The 16596-nt window shown below is 41.2% G+C and overlaps 1 protein-coding gene across 1 annotated transcript; it reads left to right on the top strand.

Annotated features, from left to right (window-relative positions):
- The first annotated feature begins 1510 nt into the window (after nucleotides 1-1510).
- Nucleotides 1511-16579, top strand: tmem240a (transmembrane protein 240a). Its single transcript, XM_038723279.1, has 4 exons — nucleotides 1511-2322; nucleotides 2714-2820; nucleotides 6831-7039; nucleotides 15290-16579. The coding sequence occupies exons 1-4, from the start codon at nucleotides 2266-2268 to the stop codon at nucleotides 15442-15444; spliced, it is 528 nt and encodes a 175-aa protein (XP_038579207.1). The 5' UTR covers nucleotides 1511-2265; the 3' UTR covers nucleotides 15445-16579.
- Nucleotides 16580-16596: the final 17 nt, after the last annotated feature.

Below are 16596 nucleotides of genomic sequence, written 5' to 3'. Positions count from 1 at the left end.
GACGGATTGTATACAGTGAAAAGGACTTGTCATACTAATGTCACTAACATGTTCATTGACACAAATATTTGATTTTGAGAGATAAACTAAGGATTATGAGCAAGTTACTGGCTTTTGCAGGTAATCCATTGTTTGATGCTGTTTAAACAAATGGTTTTGGGAAATTCACTTACTGTTTATCAAATGTTAAGGATAATTCAAGAAATGTACCAAAGCAACTGTAATTTCTGAAAAACTGTAATTTCAACGGTACAACGGTACAATGTCACTCATTACTGTGTTTGCCACATATTCTCATCCACATCACAACGGATATCTTCATCACTTCAGGACAGGACTTATGCAATGAACTAATGCCTTGATGTTGTTTGATTTTGGGGGGATGGGGGGACATTTACAATTTGTTCAAAAGAATGAGAAATTGCTTTTATGATGTGCACAAGCAACTAGATGAGGCGGGGGGTTGAGCAAGTAGTTTTGGGAATTTCACTTCTGATCTGAGAAACATACCAAAGCGACTGAGAAAAACTGCAAATCCATTTACTGTTACCTGTGTATGTTTATATTATCCCCATTCTACCCACTGTAAATTTTGATAAAGAATCAGCTACACTGGTGCCCAACTTAGCTGTGTTTCTTCAGTGGGGAGGTCGAAATCAGGTAACACTGGCAGTGTTCCTGTGGGTGACAACAGCAGATGTTTTCAAGTCTGCAGCAATGTGCACTTTATAAAGAATCCCATAGGACTGTTTTGTGATGATTTTTTGGTTTTGATTATTTATTTATTTACAACAATTCAAAAAATGTATTCCACTTTAGAAGCTGGTAAATGCAGGCTGATGAATTGTCACTGTCCATGGTGCTGAAACTATGTGTATCATTATTCTTTATAGTAAAAAGAAAAGGTCAACCTGCTGGGAATTTTCGTTATCTACTGCTGATTGGCTGGGCTACCTACTTGATTACATTTGACATTGTACTTTTTATATAATGTTGCTTTCAGGACCAATATCTTCTCTAAAATAGCTCAGTGAGCTTTGTCTAATAGTCACGAGATGATTGGTACAGTTATGGTACTACTAAAATAGTAGGCCTATTTATCTTTGCAGCAAGTGGCTATTCAGTTTGACCAGATAAACTATATGTACAAGATTTGCAAGTTTTGGAGGAAAATTATGTCAGACAATTTGGGATTTCTGAATCTGTATGATTTTGATCAGAGACTCACTTTGGACATTAAACAACAGGATGGCGCAGAATCAGAATCAGTGTGTTTGTGTGTGTTCGATGACAGTATGGAGGGGTAAAAGGGGTTAAGTCTCTGGAGAAAAAGGAGGTTAAATCATTGTGAAGAGTGCCATTCTTGAAGCCCGTTCCAGTGCACCTGCAGATATCCACTATAAATAATGAGCCTATTGGCCGATGCCATAAAGGCAGTTTGCAGTTCTCCCCTCTCATACCGCCCACCATACACTCTCTCTCCTCACACACACATGCGTGCACATACACACGCACACGCACATGCACTAGAGGTGGGAGTGGATGCTCGTGTAGCTGCTGGAAGCCAGGATGGGATAATCATGCGTGTCTGGCTCCGGGCGTTTATGCAGCTGCCGTTGCGGGATCCGAATTGGACGCCGGGCGCAGGGTGGGTCTAGTTCCCGACTGGAGCTGTATGGACCTCATGTCGATGTTATCAAGCATTCCGAGAAAGACGAGGGCGATGGCCGTGAGAGGAGTTGGTGCAGCTGTTTGAAACATCCAGGCGAGAGAAATTGACCGTTTTCGCCGATGGAGGAAAGAATTCGCCGGTATTAAAACGCAGCCCCGGTTTGGAATAACTTGGAAAGGGGGGGAGAGGATACCGACACCCCTAGGATATCGAGGGAGTGCTTCTCTTGTTTCTTTATGGTTTTTAAAAACTGGGATAGTGATAGAAACGCGCCTGGGAGAACGGATCACTTTTGCATCGGTAATTAGGAGAGCACTGCCTCCTTGGAGCGAGCGGCAGCCGCATCTGAACCGACCGGGGGGAACAGCCTACTTGGATGGAGAGGGCGCAGTGAGGGCTGAGAGAGCGGCTTGCCGTGTGAAGGAGGGGACGGAGGGAGACCGGGCAGTTTGAAGGGACGGGGAGCCAGGAGCGGCGCGGCGGCTCCATGAGCGGCTCCTGCCGGGACAGAGAGCCCAGAGCCCAGCCGGAGCGTCTCCACCGCCGCGGGTAGAACCCCGGGCTACAGGACGGCGGCCAGTTTGGAAGTTTTGATGCATATGATCACAACCACCATGATTTTTATGATTCTTGGTGCTTCAGTTGTAATGGTAAGACACCACCACTTCCCTCAGCCACAATACGGTTTTCTAATTTACTCACCCAGGCCAATATAATCAGATTAGCCTTACAAATATGCCATAAATGTATCGCATTTTGCGAGAAACTACCTTACGGCAGGCCTATCAGTGACATGTGGAAGTAGGTTAGCCTACCTATAATTACCTGCTGTCATAAATAAATAATCTAAGTCCGTTTTGAAGCAAGGGTCCCCCTTCTTAGAATGGGGAGGATCTGCCAAGACGATTTTCTCTGCTTTTCTTTATGATGCATATTGATGTTATTTATCTGGATACTAATTAAAAGAATCATTCGCTGTCTGCAGGAATAGCCTAGCCTATTGCTTGACATGTCCCAGCTGACCTGCATGGTTCTTTGCAGGCGATAGCCTGTTTAATGGACATGAACGCACTACTGGATCGCTTTCACAACTACATCTTACCGCATCTACGAGGGGAGGACCGCGTCTGTCACTGCAACTGTGGAAGGTAAATGCCATTGTCCGCGTACGATATTTGGGAAAAACATGGTGGTGTGTGCTTTTTTTTTTACTCGTCAATTCTTAATTGCTGAAGAGGCCTCGAAGATTTCTGGCGGTGAAGCCCCGCAAAGCCAGCCTGATATCAGTCAGTCTGTGCTCCTCCACAGCGACTGATGTTTTCATAGAGGATTTATATTTCGCTAATAGAAAGCTCGGTGACGCGTTTGGTTGCCGTGTGTTTTTATATGGTTCGGCAGCGAGGATTTCGGCTTTGCTGCATATACGAAGGTGTGTGTCGGAGCCATAAATAGGTAATGAACTATGAGCAATATAAGGCCGTTCAAAAACAATCTGAGCATCAAGTGCGCTGTGCGATTCACACAGGCCTACATGGTGTCGGCGAGAAGATAAACCTGCTTGGCCAATTATGAACATATGAGTGTTCAAGTGAAATGGCTATGGCTTAAGAAGTGCTATAGGGCTGAGGGTACCTGCTGTTTGCTCTCACAGAGAGAGCAGGTTTGAAGGAGGGCAAAACAGCAGCAAGCATACACTCATTAATAAATTAATTAGGATTTAATCAGCATTATTATGCGTTTTCCATCAGCAGTAAGCATTTAATACAGCAGGCTGTGGGCTGTGTGAGAGGAGAGACATAAGTGGGCCTCTGTTTTTTCTGGTCTTAAGTCTACAGTGCCCCAGGGTATAGCAACAGTGTTGGACCAAAATTTGAAGTAAGAGACCTTTTATTCAATAGATGCACACATATATTGTCCTCAGATATTAGATCCTGGCTGACCCATATCCTGCAGGCAACCTAGCTACAGCCATGTGAACATATCAGTGTTTTAAGAAGGGAAACGTCACTATTCATGTTGGTGCAAGCTGAACAAATGCACAATTAAAACGAAACAGCAGTCTATACTGTGTATACTGCAGTGAGGGGGTTGATGTACTAGCATTTCATTAGCAGCCAGCATCCACTGAGTTGTTTTAGCCTGTATATCCAGAAATGGGTCATCGTCAGGTGCTATGATATTATGCTTGTGGGAGAGGGCTTATTTGAGTCAAAGTTTGCAAAGGCTTCTTACACACACTTATGTGATTTCATATCGATCAATCAAGACAAAAAAATATGTTTGGAGACAGGATTTGTGATGAGATGATATATCACTGATTTTGTAATATTTTGATAATCATGTCACCCTTGCTACTGCCTGGTTATGAATGCAGGCAGGACTTTTAGAAAATAAAGTAGGCCTACTATCAGCAGTGCAATGGACATTGATAAAACAGTAAAACTCCAAACCACCAGACACAGTATGCACACAGTCAAACTGCTTTTCTTCCTGTCAGTCTTCAGCTTACTGTACACACACAGTCTCTTTCACTGACCTGGAGACACTACTGAATGAGAGTCAGTCATCTGTTTTCACGTAAACAACAGAAATGAGGGAGTGAATAAACAGAGCAGACCTGAGCTTGGGCTTCACTCGCCTGCCTTTCCATCTGTGAGGTGTGGAGGTGTCGTGACACCCACAGCGCTCACCTTATCAGGCTTGAGGACACAGCCAGTGTCATTTTATTTGGCAGCCTCTGTGCTCTGATTTGGATGTAGTTGTAGTTTCTCTGACGATCTGAAGCCTGGCCTATAGTTGCCTCTGTGGCAGGGAAGAGATCCAGGACTGTGTGTTGCTGGGTGCACCCTGCTTATTGGTGTCATGCTGTTGTGAGAGTGCTGCAGGATATTTGTCCTAAGATTGTCTAAATGCTCTTATCGTTGCATTTCTATTCCAAAAGCTTACAGAAAAACTGAATAGTTTTCATTTTTATAACTGAAAAGAAGACATAGGTTGCAAGGTGCAGGTGAATAGGACTTTAAATCTCAGCACAAGCCTCCAGGGGACAGAAAGAAAACTGTAGGAAGATTTTAGCTTATCTTTTTTGAGAAACTATTTTGCCGTTAATGAATCTCGCTGGCTGTATGGCTCATGTCAGCAAGGTCCAACGGGGGGTTTAATCCCCCAATGTGGCCCCACTACTTCTTTAGTAAGATACTTCAGGTACTAATCTGCAAGATATGTTTTCTCAATATTCTGCAACAGACATGGAGATAATCTGTCAATCAAATTTCATGGGAGAATTTCTGTAGATGGAGATTTCTTCTTTGCACATAGGTGCTCATGATACTCCCATCTTCCTCATTGTGCGCTTGACAAGTCAGACCAGAAAAACTTCCAGTGCACTCTGGGTGATAAGATTAGCAGCTTTCATCAATTGGGTGTTCCGTCAGACAGTGGTAGAAGCAAAGCAGGCATGTATTTAAAAATATTGAACACCTGTGTTACAGTCTGGGGTGTTGAGTTTCAAACACATTTACAAAGCAAGATATTATCATGTTGCATTAAAGGAAATGTAGAATCCAGTGTTTTTGGAGCCTGTCCCACACTGGAGATTAGAAGTCAGGATATCTCAGTCTCCACTGCTTTAATTCGGACTATTTTAAAAAAGGACTCTTTTCCAAAAAAGTGTTAAAAGTGCCTTAGGAACCTGCATCAGTCCAGACCTGTTATCACTTCCAGCAGTTAAATCTCTCAGCTCCCACTGTGTTCCCTTACTGTTTGTCAGACTACTACCTTGTTGTTGAATTGGAAAAGGCCTTTATCCCCTCTCAGGAGGGCAGTTAATGCCAGTATGGCAAGACTTTCATATTAAATGGATGATTCTGTTTTATAATGGAGATAATGCTGGACAATTTGGTAAAGTGAGTGTCAGGAACAAGATGGTTGTTGATCAGTAGCTGCTGCCACAGTTTTTGTACGGCGTTAACATGCATGTTGTCCCTTTGCTGGAATGCAACAGAATGATGTATTTAGGGATCTACTACTAACACCAGTTTACATTAAATGTGCATTCTATCAGCGTAACATTTCCACATTTTTCACCACAGTTGCTCTTTCTTCTCCTGTGAGGCGTGAACACCTGGTTAGCAGCAATCACGCACCCTGTGGGTTTGTGGAAAAACAATTAAAATTGGATTCATATTGAGTCTCTTCATGTTTCTCCTACTTGGAACACATTTAAAAAGACTTTCTAATAAGAACCTGTTTGGATCTAAGAATAGTTTCCAAAATGACATGAAAAGGATGAAGCCGACTTTAACAAAATAATTGCTATTCAATTGATGGATTTTAAATGATGTATTTGTCTTGGCAAATTTTTATTTATCCAGAAAAGATTTTACAGAGCAGATATGACCCTTGCTTGTTTGGATATCGGAGTAAATCCTTGCTAACAGGCATATTAACAGTCACTGAAGGAGGTAGAGGAGTGTTGCTTATTCTTATTTCAGGCTGTGAACTTAATCTAAAAATTCACAATCCTGGTATCCTTAAATGTTTTCAGCCACAGCTGCCTAAAGTGCAGCCTGGGGATACCCAAGAGTCCTTGAGAGTGCTTCAGGGGATTTCCAGAGCAAGTGCAGATTAGTGCAATTTGATTAAAATTTAGATAGAAATCTCTAGACATCATCCAATTTAGAATGGATATATAAATTTAAAAACACCATATAAGGTAGACAGTTTTACCATCTATATAACATACACACAACACACATATATAAATGTGTGTGTTCACAAACACAAGATTTCAACCCAACTGAATACCTATGGGAGAGTTTGAACAATAACAGATCATACAGGGCTCCCCACTACCATCATCAAAACGTAAATGTGGGAATTTCTATTGAAAGAATGCTGTTCATCCCTCCGGTGGAGCTCCAGTGAATATATGCCAAGCAGCACTGAAGCTGTTTTGGCCGCCTGTGGTAGCCTAATAGATTACTTTATGATGGCACTTTATTTAGTTTTATTCCTTTAATTTGTCACCCATCTGTATGTCTTTGAGATTGCTAAAAAATGTTAATTTTCATCTTCGCTGATTCATAAAAGTGGATGTTGGTTGGCTTGTATCTACACTTCCATCACTTTCCTCTGTCTGTCTCCCCCCCCCCCCCAGGCATCATGTCCACTATGTAATCCCATATGATGGGGACCATTCCTTGGTGGACTCATCAGAAAACTACTTTGTGAGTGACAGTGTGACCAAGCAGGAGATGGACTTGATGCTGGGGCTTCTGCTGGGCTTCTGCATCAGCTGGCTACTGCTGTGGCTGGATGGAGTCCTCCACTGTGCCGTCAGGGCCTGGAGGGCGAGCCGCTACTACGGTAAGCTGGACATTGTATGCTGGTCTGCTGTAGGTACTGTACACATGATCACACTTTAACAAGCTCTCAGCAATCCCTAAAATATATCGATGTCGATGCATTGCTACATGACAGGAAATAACATGTCAATAACATAGCATTTTCACAGGAACAAAAGCTTGACATGTGATATAAAGCATCTATAATTTAAAGCACGATTTGTGGTGGAATATGGTATTAGTATCATGCTTGTTTGTAGAAATATATGTATTTGTATCTATCTACCATTTATCTGCAAGCAGCGTTTGCCAGGTTAACAGAGCAGTTGGTGGAGCTCGGGTAAATTACCTTCCCCCCTTGCTTGGCCCATTTTTGGCTCTTCGCACTGATTTTTTTCTCAGTATACTACGACCTCTTGGAAAATCATAGCTAAACCTTCCAACTGTGTGGTGATTCAGACGTAGGCTATCGGTTGAGGGAAAAAATAATAATTTAAATAGCTGTCTACCTAAAAACTTATTTAATTAATAATCCTCTTAATTTGTTTTCAGGAAACAGCAGCAGACATATGTTAATGTAATAGCACCATCATTAAGTGTAATTACCATGCTTTGAATATATTAAAGTAATTGTTTGCAAGAAAATTATTTAATAAGACAACATAAAAAAAAAAGAAGTATAATAAGAAGTAGTAATTGTAACTCCCATTTTATACATATTCAGAATAGAGGATGTAACGTTAAAAGCAACACTTTTATAGAGAAATGTCTTAATAAAAAACAAATCTAACCAAACAAAATTATTCAATTACTTTTTTTTTTGTTTGTTTCTTTCACAAATCATAGTGTACAATAGTGTAATCACTACACTACATTGCTGTGCTCTAGCACAGAGGTTTTCAAAGTGGGAGACTGGCTTTCCCAGGGGGCTGTTTCAGGGGAGGCTCAATCAAAAAATATTACATTAGTTATCAAAAAGAGGTCACATGCAAGAGCCTAAATGTGTATGATTTGGTTAAAGAAAGAGTTCAGAAATACAGCAGTTTTAGGGAATGTTACAGTTTTTCCCACTTTCCCAGAGTCAGAAACTAATACAGATCTCTTATTATGTATTTGATGTAGTCTGAAATTATGTCAAACAGCAATGTTAGGCTATCTTGGCTCACTTGTTGAGTGTCTATAGATCATATAACATGATTATGATCCCATAAGCATCCAGGACCTACAAAACTGAGCAGGTTAACTAACAGAGTGTGAAGAGGCACCTTTATCCAAGCTATGTCTGAGGGGAGGCCCACAGTCTCAGATTTTGAAAACCCCTGCTCTAGCAGGTCTTTCAGTATTAGCCCGGTAGCTACAATGTTGTGTCAAAAAGACTGAACCAAATAGAAAAATCTGGTGTTAAATGAAATCACTTCTCAGCATGTTTGTTTGAATCAGTTTTTAGAAATGATTTCTTTTAAATTTAAATGTCTTGCGTTTCAAGCCATGCCTGGCAGAATAACCTCTGTGCACGTTTGTATTATGTCAAGTTAGACTTTTAAAGGCTGTGGCATCCCCCCACCACCCCTTTCCAAGAGCTTAGGACAGCTACGGTGGCTGACACAGCACAAAAGGTGCCATCATCTGAGACAGCAGAGAGTAGCCAGTCAAAAAATTAGGTTTCTTTAGATAGATATATTAAGAAATTATATTTACTTATTCATTCAGTAAAACCACGTGACTGCGACTTGGCCACTGACAGATAACATGGAACATGGAACCAAGAGCACCACGGTCCATTATAAACCACATAACAGAAGAAGTTTATACAAACACTGACAAGGGAAACACGTTAATTCTCTCTGTGATTATGGACCCTGCCCCCCAGCAATAGTATCTAGCCCACGGCCAGATTATGGTGCTTTGATAGCGGCAAAAATAAATGAATAAATAAATACTTTGATAGAGTAGGTATCAGTCACGACTGCAACAGTTACTCACATAATCACTTTCTCTTTAGTGGTTTTGCCTGCAAAATAAAAGCGTAACAACATTTTATTGCAGCAATGCTTTATTTCGAGTTGAATTGAGAGCTTTTACTTGATGATGCGGATCGAACACCAAAACACACACACTGCAGCATATGTTCTATTGTGAGCAATTAATTTGTTGAAGAGGAGAAAAAATTCTCCTTACTTGGGGTCAAACACACAGCCTTCAACGTAAGAGTCTTACACTTTACCACCTGAGCTAACCAAACACTTTAACATGTAGTTTAAATATTATGTCTTACGTTCTCACCCACCATCTAATAGATTAAAAAAAATTGCAACACTTATTTGCCGACCCCTGCTGTATATTATCACTTCTTCTTCTTCTTCGAACGTACATTCAACGTAGTGATGAGCAACTACACTGCCTGAATTCTACAAGAAGCAAAAAGAACGTAGTGACGAAACACGCTCTGTGGCGCTGTTTGTCCATTTTGAGCTACTGTAGAAACATGGCGCTGCAACATGGCGACGTCCATGTAAGGGGACCCCTGGTTATGTAGATATAAATGGCTCATTCTGAGGTAATAAAAACATTACGGTGTCCCCACTGAAAACATAAAAGATCCTCAGAAATATTACACACTGGACCTTTAATGCTCTCACTGGGGACACTGCAAGAGCAAAATAGCAAAGCAATGCAGTAAAGTGAAAATATAATATTATATATTATCCATCAATTTATATATTTGTAGTCATGGCCTTCTTGGCTAGATAAATTCCTTTTTTGTTGGTTTTATGCTAGTAATGTTTAAAATTTGGAAGTATGTAAGCACTAGTCTATGTTAAAAATAAAGAAAAATATACAGTGTAATTGCAAAGATAACTTATTATTTTAACTTAATTACAATGTATTAACATAGTGAAATTATGAAATAAACGTATAAATATAAAATAGAGGAATGCTGAAAATAAAATTTAGTGTTGAGTAACTATTTAAAAGAAAACACTAACTTTGCAAGCCAGAGACCCTTGGGCATGGACTTGCACAGCTGAGTGGCCCGGACAGTAAACGGAAATAGGTCTCCCATGGTGATGAGGAGAGACTGGGGAATCACTAGTAGGGCAAATCACACAAATAAGTTGAATTACACCTTAAAATCCATTCTGCAATTGAGAGGCAATCTGTGAAGGAAGACAATGATTTAGATAATGTGGCCAGTTCTCTTAGAAAGTGGGATTATTCTGGGAGCAGTGTTCTGAATTAACTAGTATGTTGATATCTCTAAGTGCGTCACAACAACCAAGCCTGGAGGAGATAAAAGCATAAATGACCTTCTCCAGGGCCTAAAGGAAGATATGTGATGTGCCCTAGTTAAATAAAACACAATTACACAACTTGAGCTTCTAATGACAGACCTGGCTTCATGATTGTTGACAGGCTAACCAGACCACACACAATATACTTATTAGCACTAGTGCAGAGACCAGGAGTGGTAGAATAGCATATTAATAGAGAACGATCAGGGACCCAAGATAGACCCTTGGGGCACTCCACAACAGACAGGGGCCCATCAACCTCAATAGAAAAAAGATAGTTTCTCAGGTATGAAGTAAACCAGTCTTGCAACACACCAGTGATGCCAACAAAGCCTTTTAGAGAATTGGTTCAGATATCATGGTCCACTCTGGGTGCAGTAACTTCCTGGAGTCAAAGCTGGTTGGCTGACAAGTTAATGTTATGGACAAGACACCAGTCATTGCACCGGGCCAGGAAATTATTCCAGCACATAACTCCCTGAAGCACATTTCCTAAAATGGCAAATTATTACTTTAATAATCCTACAGCAGTCCTATACTTATTCTAGAAACATGTTTTGATATTGTTACATGAAGTCTGAGCAGGCAAAACCCGCATTGAAGATTGGGAACCGGGATGATATGTTTATTCATTGATGCTGACCGAAAACATGGATTTTGGGGCCTTGCTTTGGTCAGAAAGATGTAGCAAACATTTTGACTTGTCATAGCAGAAAAAGCCCAGGTGTTACTAATAACATTAAAAATGTCCCAGTAAGCCATGACAGTGTGACAGCTATCCAACATGCACAATACTACAGTAGGAGCCTGAAACCAATGTAGCTAAAAGGAATTCAGCTGCTATTCATTTTATGACTTACACTTGTGCTTTTCCTACTGACATGTCAAAATGTCATCTGCTGGCAACACGGGTGTTTCCAATTATAGTAGAAATCACACTCTTGCAATGCATGCAGTGATAAATAATTAAAATCACCTAGGCTCTAACTTAACTAATGAGTGATGAGTAGCTGTATGTCCCAGAAATGTGTGTCAAGCCCAATCATTGAGAACATTATGATTGCATGGTTGTTCAGTTAGCACTGTCACGTCACAGCAAGAAAGTCCTGGTTTGAACTCGGGAAAATGTATAAGGATGACAAGAAGCCATTAATTTACAGCTACTGCACATGATGTGTAAATTGGGATTATATTTACAGGTTTGAAGAAGGCCACAGATAGATACATAAAGTGTCTTGATATGTAACAGTGCACAGCTTGTCAATTCACATTACACTGAAGATAACATGAATTACTGTGCAGCACTAGCTGAAAATGTGTTGTCAAATGAGCAAATCTGGCCATGCTGTTATTTGTTTTAAACAAGCATTGCTTTCGGGTGCAATACACATAAAGCAGTTATCCTAGTTATCCAGTCCTGGTCCTTACTTTTAGAGTCCTGTACGGGCAAGTCATCAGGTCAGATGTTGTTAGCGGTTCCCCACACTCATTTTAAAACCAGAGGGGATCGATCATTCCAAGCAGGTGGCACCTAAGCTGTGGAATGCATTGCCTCCCTTTCTACATTGTGAGGATTCTGTCGATTCTTTTAAAATCCAATTGAAGACTCTGCTATTCAAGCAGGCTTTTAGTTAGACGAGGGGTTTTTATGGTTGTTTTTATGTTTCCTATTTGTATTTACATTTTCTTACGTGTTGTATTTTACTTTGTTGTATTGTATCGCATATTATTGTGGAGCACTTTTTTCAGATTTTTATCTGTGAAAGGTGCTATACAAATTTTCTTTTCCAAGACTGGTTCAAACCTAGCTTGAGAATCAGAAATAGAGAAAGAACTTCACTCCCACCATCCGCTGTGCTGTAGTGAAAGCTACATTCCCACATGCCATGTGTTTAAAAACATGTGTGAGTGTCACCCTTGCTCCTCAATTTCCTGTCACCTGTCTGTGTTCTCTCTGAAATATCTGTTTCATTTGTCTTACCATCTCCTCTTGACAGATGAAGGATGCATGTTAGTTTAGTAAAAGAAGAGAAATGCGGCACATTTAATGAGACAGAACATGCAGTCTATAGTTTACCAACATTATTTTGACTTGTGTGGTTGTGACACCCGCAAAGCAATAAAAGGCTTTCAGTGACACTAAAGTTAGCTATTAGACTCACATGTGAATTAATGACATGACAGCATGAAATCCCTCATAGTCTAACGCTCTGCTGAAGAGACCGACAACACAGAGGATTCATCTCTGTCCACTGGCAAGATGTTCACTGATGAGCTGAGTATTAGCATCCTGGATTACAGTGTTATAGTTTCTCACATTCATGGTGGTTTCATAGGCCTTTCCACCCAGCCAGGATCATACTCTAGAGGAAACACTAACAAAGGTTTTGCACTCTTTTGGCACAAATAAGCCAAATTTAAATATACTTAATATTGCAGCAAAGCTTTTAAAATCAGAATTTGGAGGAACTCGTTGAATTTTCTAGCTGCTCTCTGTTCTTCAGCGCTCAGTGATAGGGTAGGATTGTATTGTGGAGGTGGCCTGGATCGTCAGTTTTCAGGATAATGCGAAAGTAGGTGATATGTGACCTGGATACTTGGGCCACCTCAGCTCCTCAGGCAGGATGGGAAAGTATCAAGCAACGATCAAAGCATGAAGGTTAATACTAAAAGTTATTTGAACTCAGAGTGTGCTAATATGTTTTTTTAGGATATAAAATAGCATGTGTATTCAGATTTTTCAGTGTTTTTAGGAGCTGTTGCAATAAAGAAGAGGTGAAGACAAGCTTTGATAGTTGCAGGCTTCTGCTTTACACAGAGGTGTACAAGGTCTTGCAGCAGTCAGTGAGACAATGCTGTTTTCTTCAGTGCATTTGTACAACATTGTACACTACATCATCATTAAAAAAACACCCAGTGAGGAGGGAACATCCATATTCATTAGCAGCAGTTATAGAGTGGGGGATATTGGCTTCTTCTTTTTGTACTGGGTGGGAATGCCCCTCGTTTCTGTGTCGGCTGTGACGTTGATGCTAGGTCACCCTCATTTAGCCTCCCCGAGATGGGGAGTGAAGGTGAGGCTGACAGAGAGGGGAAGGGTGTGTGTGTGTGTGTGTGTGTGTGTGTGTGTGTGTGTGTGTGTGTGTGTGTAGGATGGAGATGCTGTCACATCCCCACCCCCACTTACACACACACACATACGCTACTCCAGAGCTATAAATAGAATGAGAGAGAGCAGCTGGAATGGTAAGTGAGAAACACACACACACTGCATTGAGATGCACATTGATTCCCAGTGTTTTTCCCCCCTCCTAATTCTAGCCCCTCCCTCTTCACTTATTGAATCTACTCCTGGCCATTTCCTTTACAATGCTTCCTACTGCAGCTACTTTTTTTTCTCGTTGATGTGCTGTGAATATACCATAGTCTCTTTTGCAACGACACCAGGGAAAGAGAATCAAAAAAACTACCTCAAAAATTGAGAAAACGATGACTTGGCTTTCAGCATTAACCCCCTTCTCCTCTAAAACAGCATAACAATTGTGCCTTCGCCTCCCGCTTTCTGCCTTGTATTATAATTTTTCCTGACTCCATCTCCATCCTTTTATTCAAATGAGAGAAACCTGTCTCCATTGCCCCTTTTCCTTTGGATACCCTTCAGAGCAGTCCTTGTGGACAGCATACCCATTCACAGCTATAAATAACTCACTCCCACTTTCTTTCTCTCTCTCTCTCTCACTCCTCACCTCCCCTCCACCCAAAACCTCACTCCCTCCTCCCCAACTCCACCACCACCACATCTCTCGCTCATACTCTAGCAAGGCCATTTGCTTCTGGGTTCGCTGTCTGGGGCTCTCCCCTCCTTCTCTCTCTCCGCTGTCTCTGTGGACCTCGCTCCGCCTCACCGGGCCCCAGTTTATAACCTGACAAGCACAAATGTCTGCTCTGCCATTCCCCTCTTCACGTTATACACCTCACATTCATAAAATCCCACTTTGTTTCCAGACAGTCACTGATTTCATGGAAGGTCGGCCTGTCTTTTTTAAAGCATGTGTATTGTGAGTGTACAGCATGGCAGCTGCCAATTGGTCAAAGGCAGAAAGATACATTTGACATAAAGAAAATAGGGTCCAGCCTTAATCTCACTGTAAAATCCTTTTGACAGTAAAAAAATAATACTAGGACACATGTCACATGTGCAACAGCCCAAACACAAATGTGAAGAATCAAGAGCAACACCATGGCACACTTGAAGAGATTGATGCCATTCAATATTTCAGCAATCCAATCTTTTATCTCATCTCTGTCGCTCTGCCCTCACTGTAAAAAGCTCAGCCCTACTTCCCAGAATTAAAAGTTGCTGCATCTATGATGAAGCTGGTGTCAAACATCGGCTTTTTCAGTCTGAGGTCTGTAAGGAGCTCATAACTCACTTTAATACTGCACACCACAAAACAAGGCTAGAAGGATTTTACACTATTGTGTGTCTTAATCTCATTAGTAGGATGTCTAGCTGTCGTACTACAAAAGCATGTACTGTTACACTTTTCCATGTATACTTGTGAGTAGGAGTAAAGCAGGGGAGCAGAGAAGGAAACTATCGAATCTGGTATCCCAACAACTTTGTTTATAAGCACCTACTTTCAAAGCCTCAATATATGTTTTTGTAACATTTATTCAAAAAAAGACATTAAATCACTTTTAAAAAAAAACATGAAATAGTACCAGAAGGCTACTCTTTATTTGTTTAACAGAAATCTGCAAAAAGATCTTACTTTTAAAAGCTGCATGTAGGACTCTCTGGCTATGGCACTGACTCTCTGACTTTTTAATGTCAGCTGTGATACATAATACATCAAGGGGAATATCCATCACAGGATTACTGCATCCATCACAGGTGGATAAAGAAAAGGCCAATATCTATTGCTCACACTCTACCTCTAATGACCACCCTTCTGCCTCTTGTTTTCTTCCTCCAGATACCCCGTCCTGGTCATGGCTGCCCCAGTTCTGCAACCTTCGAGATCTCCGTCGCCGAGCCCAGCTCAGACAGCTGGAAGACTCCAGTGGCAACATGGTCCACATTAAGCAGAAGCTCTACCACAACGGCCACCCTAGTCCTCGCCACCTCTGACTCTAAAAAACAAAATAACAAAAAACCCTACACCCCCTTCCCTAAAAACCTTCTTCTCTCCTCTCCAAAACTCTTTTAATTCCCTTCCAAAACTACCCCATGGCCAACTGTTGCCTCATAGACCCTGGAAAACTGCCCTCCCACTGTTCATAACATGGCCCCCTTAAAACCCCAGACAGGACTTTCTTACGACTAAACCCGGCCCCTGTCAGCACTAAAAAAATCCCAGAATGGAGCAAGATGACGATTATTTGTTGCCACTGAAATCTTGTCTTATGTCCATGTCCACCACTGTGGGAGGAGGGAGAAAAAAAAACATTTTTAAGGGTGTTTTTTCTGTATAGAGACATTTTCTGTGTTCATTGTTAAACTTGGCATGCTCTTTTAGAACAGGGTAAGATGTGGGCAGTGTATGGAACGGGGCGGCAAGACAGGTGTCAGGATATTTTTTTTCTCTATTGGGTGGGAGTGGGACTTTGTTGGCGTGGGGAGGGGAAAATGAAACTGGTGGGTGGTTGGGGTTTTGTGATGGTTAGATTGCTGCTTCTGTAAATAGTGATAAATATGGGCAAGTGGGATTTAACAGTCTTTAAAACGGGGTGCGTGGGGGGATTTTTGTGTGAGTCGTTTATCAATAGAAAACCTAATGATGGACTGTGTGGGTAAAGATTATAGGAATGGAACAGAAAGATGAGTCTTTGAAAACTGGATGTGAAACCATGTGATTTCTGCTAAAAACACAGATTAATTAGCTTTGTTACTTAGTGAATTAACTGAATGTATTAATTTTTCCTGTAAATATGTGAGGGGGAGGAGAGCCTGTATGGTTGTGGTCGGGGTTCTCTTTGCTATATTATCATTCTTTAGCAGACATGGGATGAGAAATAAATGCCAGCCAAGATGAGTCAGTTCAATACACATGCACACACACACACACCCCTCCATCTTCCCCACACTGTGCTCAACAGCACAGTTCAATTTTCTTTATCCAATTCCCTCTCACTTATCAGGAGCAACCAGCCTATCAGCAGAGGGAACCCTCACCCAGCCCCCCCCCGTCCTCTCTGTCCAGACATTGCTGTTGTGAGGATGAAATGTCTGTTTTATTAAAAGTGCCATTGAAGCACAACAGTGACCTCTGATGTTTGATTG

This window comes from Micropterus salmoides, unplaced genomic scaffold (assembly GCF_014851395.1).
Source record: "Micropterus salmoides isolate LMB-PRFRI ecotype aquatic unplaced genomic scaffold, ASM1485139v1 Ms_hic_scaffold_16, whole genome shotgun sequence".
NCBI lineage: Eukaryota > Metazoa > Chordata > Actinopteri > Centrarchiformes > Centrarchidae > Micropterus > Micropterus salmoides.
This window is presented reverse-complemented; position numbering and strand designations above follow the sequence as displayed.

What these genes read in the sequence shown, in the direction of transcription:
- tmem240a (XM_038723279.1), top strand. Translation starts at nt 2,266, where the DNA reads ATGCATATGATCACAACCACCATGATTTTTATGATTCTTGGTGCTTCA. An exon ending in TTGGTGCTTCAGTTGTAATG is followed by an intron (nt 2,323 to 2,713) that starts GTAAGACACCAC and finishes GGTTCTTTGCAG; the next exon opens with GCGATAGCCTGTTTAATGGA. An exon ending in TGTCACTGCAACTGTGGAAG is followed by an intron (nt 2,821 to 6,830) that starts GTAAATGCCATT and finishes CCCCCCCCCCAG; the next exon opens with GCATCATGTCCACTATGTAA.